This window comes from Mus caroli, chromosome 4 (assembly GCF_900094665.2).
Source record: "Mus caroli chromosome 4, CAROLI_EIJ_v1.1, whole genome shotgun sequence".
Lineage (NCBI taxonomy): Eukaryota > Metazoa > Chordata > Mammalia > Rodentia > Muridae > Mus > Mus caroli.
The window spans coordinates 109,908,262-109,909,900 of record NC_034573.1 but is presented as its reverse complement, the minus strand read 5'-3'; the positions used below and the strand labels follow the sequence as shown (position 1 = coordinate 109,909,900).

The 1,639-nt window shown below is 43.8% G+C and overlaps 1 protein-coding gene across 5 annotated transcripts in view; it reads left to right on the top strand.

Moving 5' to 3' along the window:
• The window catches only part of Ccdc30 (coiled-coil domain containing 30), an 87,590-nt gene that overhangs the window by 58,276 nt on the left and 27,675 nt on the right, over positions 1-1,639 (top strand). For all 5 annotated transcript variants that reach the window (XM_021159855.1, XM_021159854.1, XM_021159856.2 and 2 more), the window contains one exon: positions 224-378. In XM_021159855.1, coding sequence (XP_021015514.1) covers positions 224-378 — 155 coding nt within the window. The remainder of the gene's footprint in view (positions 1-223; positions 379-1,639) is intronic.

Below are 1,639 nucleotides of genomic sequence, written 5' to 3'. Positions count from 1 at the left end.
AAAAAAAAAAAAAGAACATACAAGCCATTAACAGCATGTTTGGGCTACGCTACTGCCAACAACATGCACACACAGATTCCTTTTTACAGTGTGAAGCGTGAGAATACCTTACACAGAATTACGAAGTCCTCCCCGCCAGGAACTTGCTACAGTTCAATTAAGTGTAGAGTTTGTGGTTGGAAAAGGGTTACACCCTTCATAATGTTTTACCTTTTCCATCAAGATTTTGGACCTGCAGCAGAAGCTAGACCACGCGAGACAAGTCTGCCTCTCAGATGTTTGCATTTTGCGTAAGCAGCAACTAGAGGAAGAGATTAAGGAAGCAAAGAGCATCGAAGCCAGGCTGCAGCAGCAGTGCCAGGAGGAGCAGCAGAGGAGGTAAGGACTGACCGCCAGGGCATGGGAATACAGATAGATAGATAGATAGATAGATAGATAGATAGATAGATAGATAGATAGATAGATAGATAGTAGTTAGAGCCTAGCTAGTTGCAATGCAAGGCCTGCTCACAAGAAAGCAGTAAGATGCCCCAAGACAAGCATACCCTGAGCTGACACAACACTGCCAGATGACGCTTGCAGGTCAAGGGACAGATAACAAGTATCATCCGCACATTCAGGAGGTGCCAGCAAGCTTGCCACAGGGCCAGATAATTAACCTGAGAAAACTCCCATTTTTAAAACGATATGGAGAGGCTGGGATGAGGTGGAGCGATAGCTCAGTGGCTGAGTATGCTTGATGCTCTTGCAGAGGACTGGGATGTGCTCCCCAGCACTGTACCAACACGGCCATCTTTCCAGCTCCTCACTCTTCCTTTCTGAGTCTTGCTGACCTGCCCAGCCTGGTCTCAAACTCGTGGGGTCAAGAGATGTTCCTGAGTCGGCTCCTAGAGTGTGGGACTATACGGAAGCACACCACACAGCATACTTCCGTTTCTACAGTGGATATAGCAGTGTGCATGTTACCTATTTTTCCTTATATGAGTCTCCATCATCTCCATCTTTCAATAGTGAAGTCCACTTATCATCAAAACTATTATATCTGTGGGCATATGGGTGGTTAAAATGCTATAATGAGGGCAGGAGAGATGGCTCAGCTGTTAAAGGCTAGGCTCACAACCAAAAAGATAAGATGCTATAATGATATAATAATATCCTCTGCTGCCCTTTTAATATCTGTGGGACCAATAAAGAAACCCCTGTTTTATTTCTGGTGTTAGTAATTTCTATAGCCAATACCTCTTGGTTTGCTGGCCTAAACAGAAACTTGTCAATTATATTGGTCTTTTCAAAGAACTACCTTTTAGGTTTATTTGGTTTTCTCTAATTGTTTTTTCCTGGTTCCATTTATCTATCTGTTCTTCCTACCCCACCCATCTTTTCAACAGGATCTCATGTGTCCCAAGCTGGCCTCTATATAGCGGAGGCTGGCCTTGAACTTCTGATCTTTATGCTGCCACTGTCCAAGTTCTAGTTTGAGATCACAGAGTCTCACTTCATAGTTCAGGCTATCTTGTAACTCACTAAATAGCCCAAGCTTGCCTCAAACTCAGCAGTTCTCCTGCCTGTTTCCAGAGTGCTAGAATTGCAGGCATGCTCCTTCATACCTGACTGTGCTTCTTTTTTTTTTTTTTTTTTT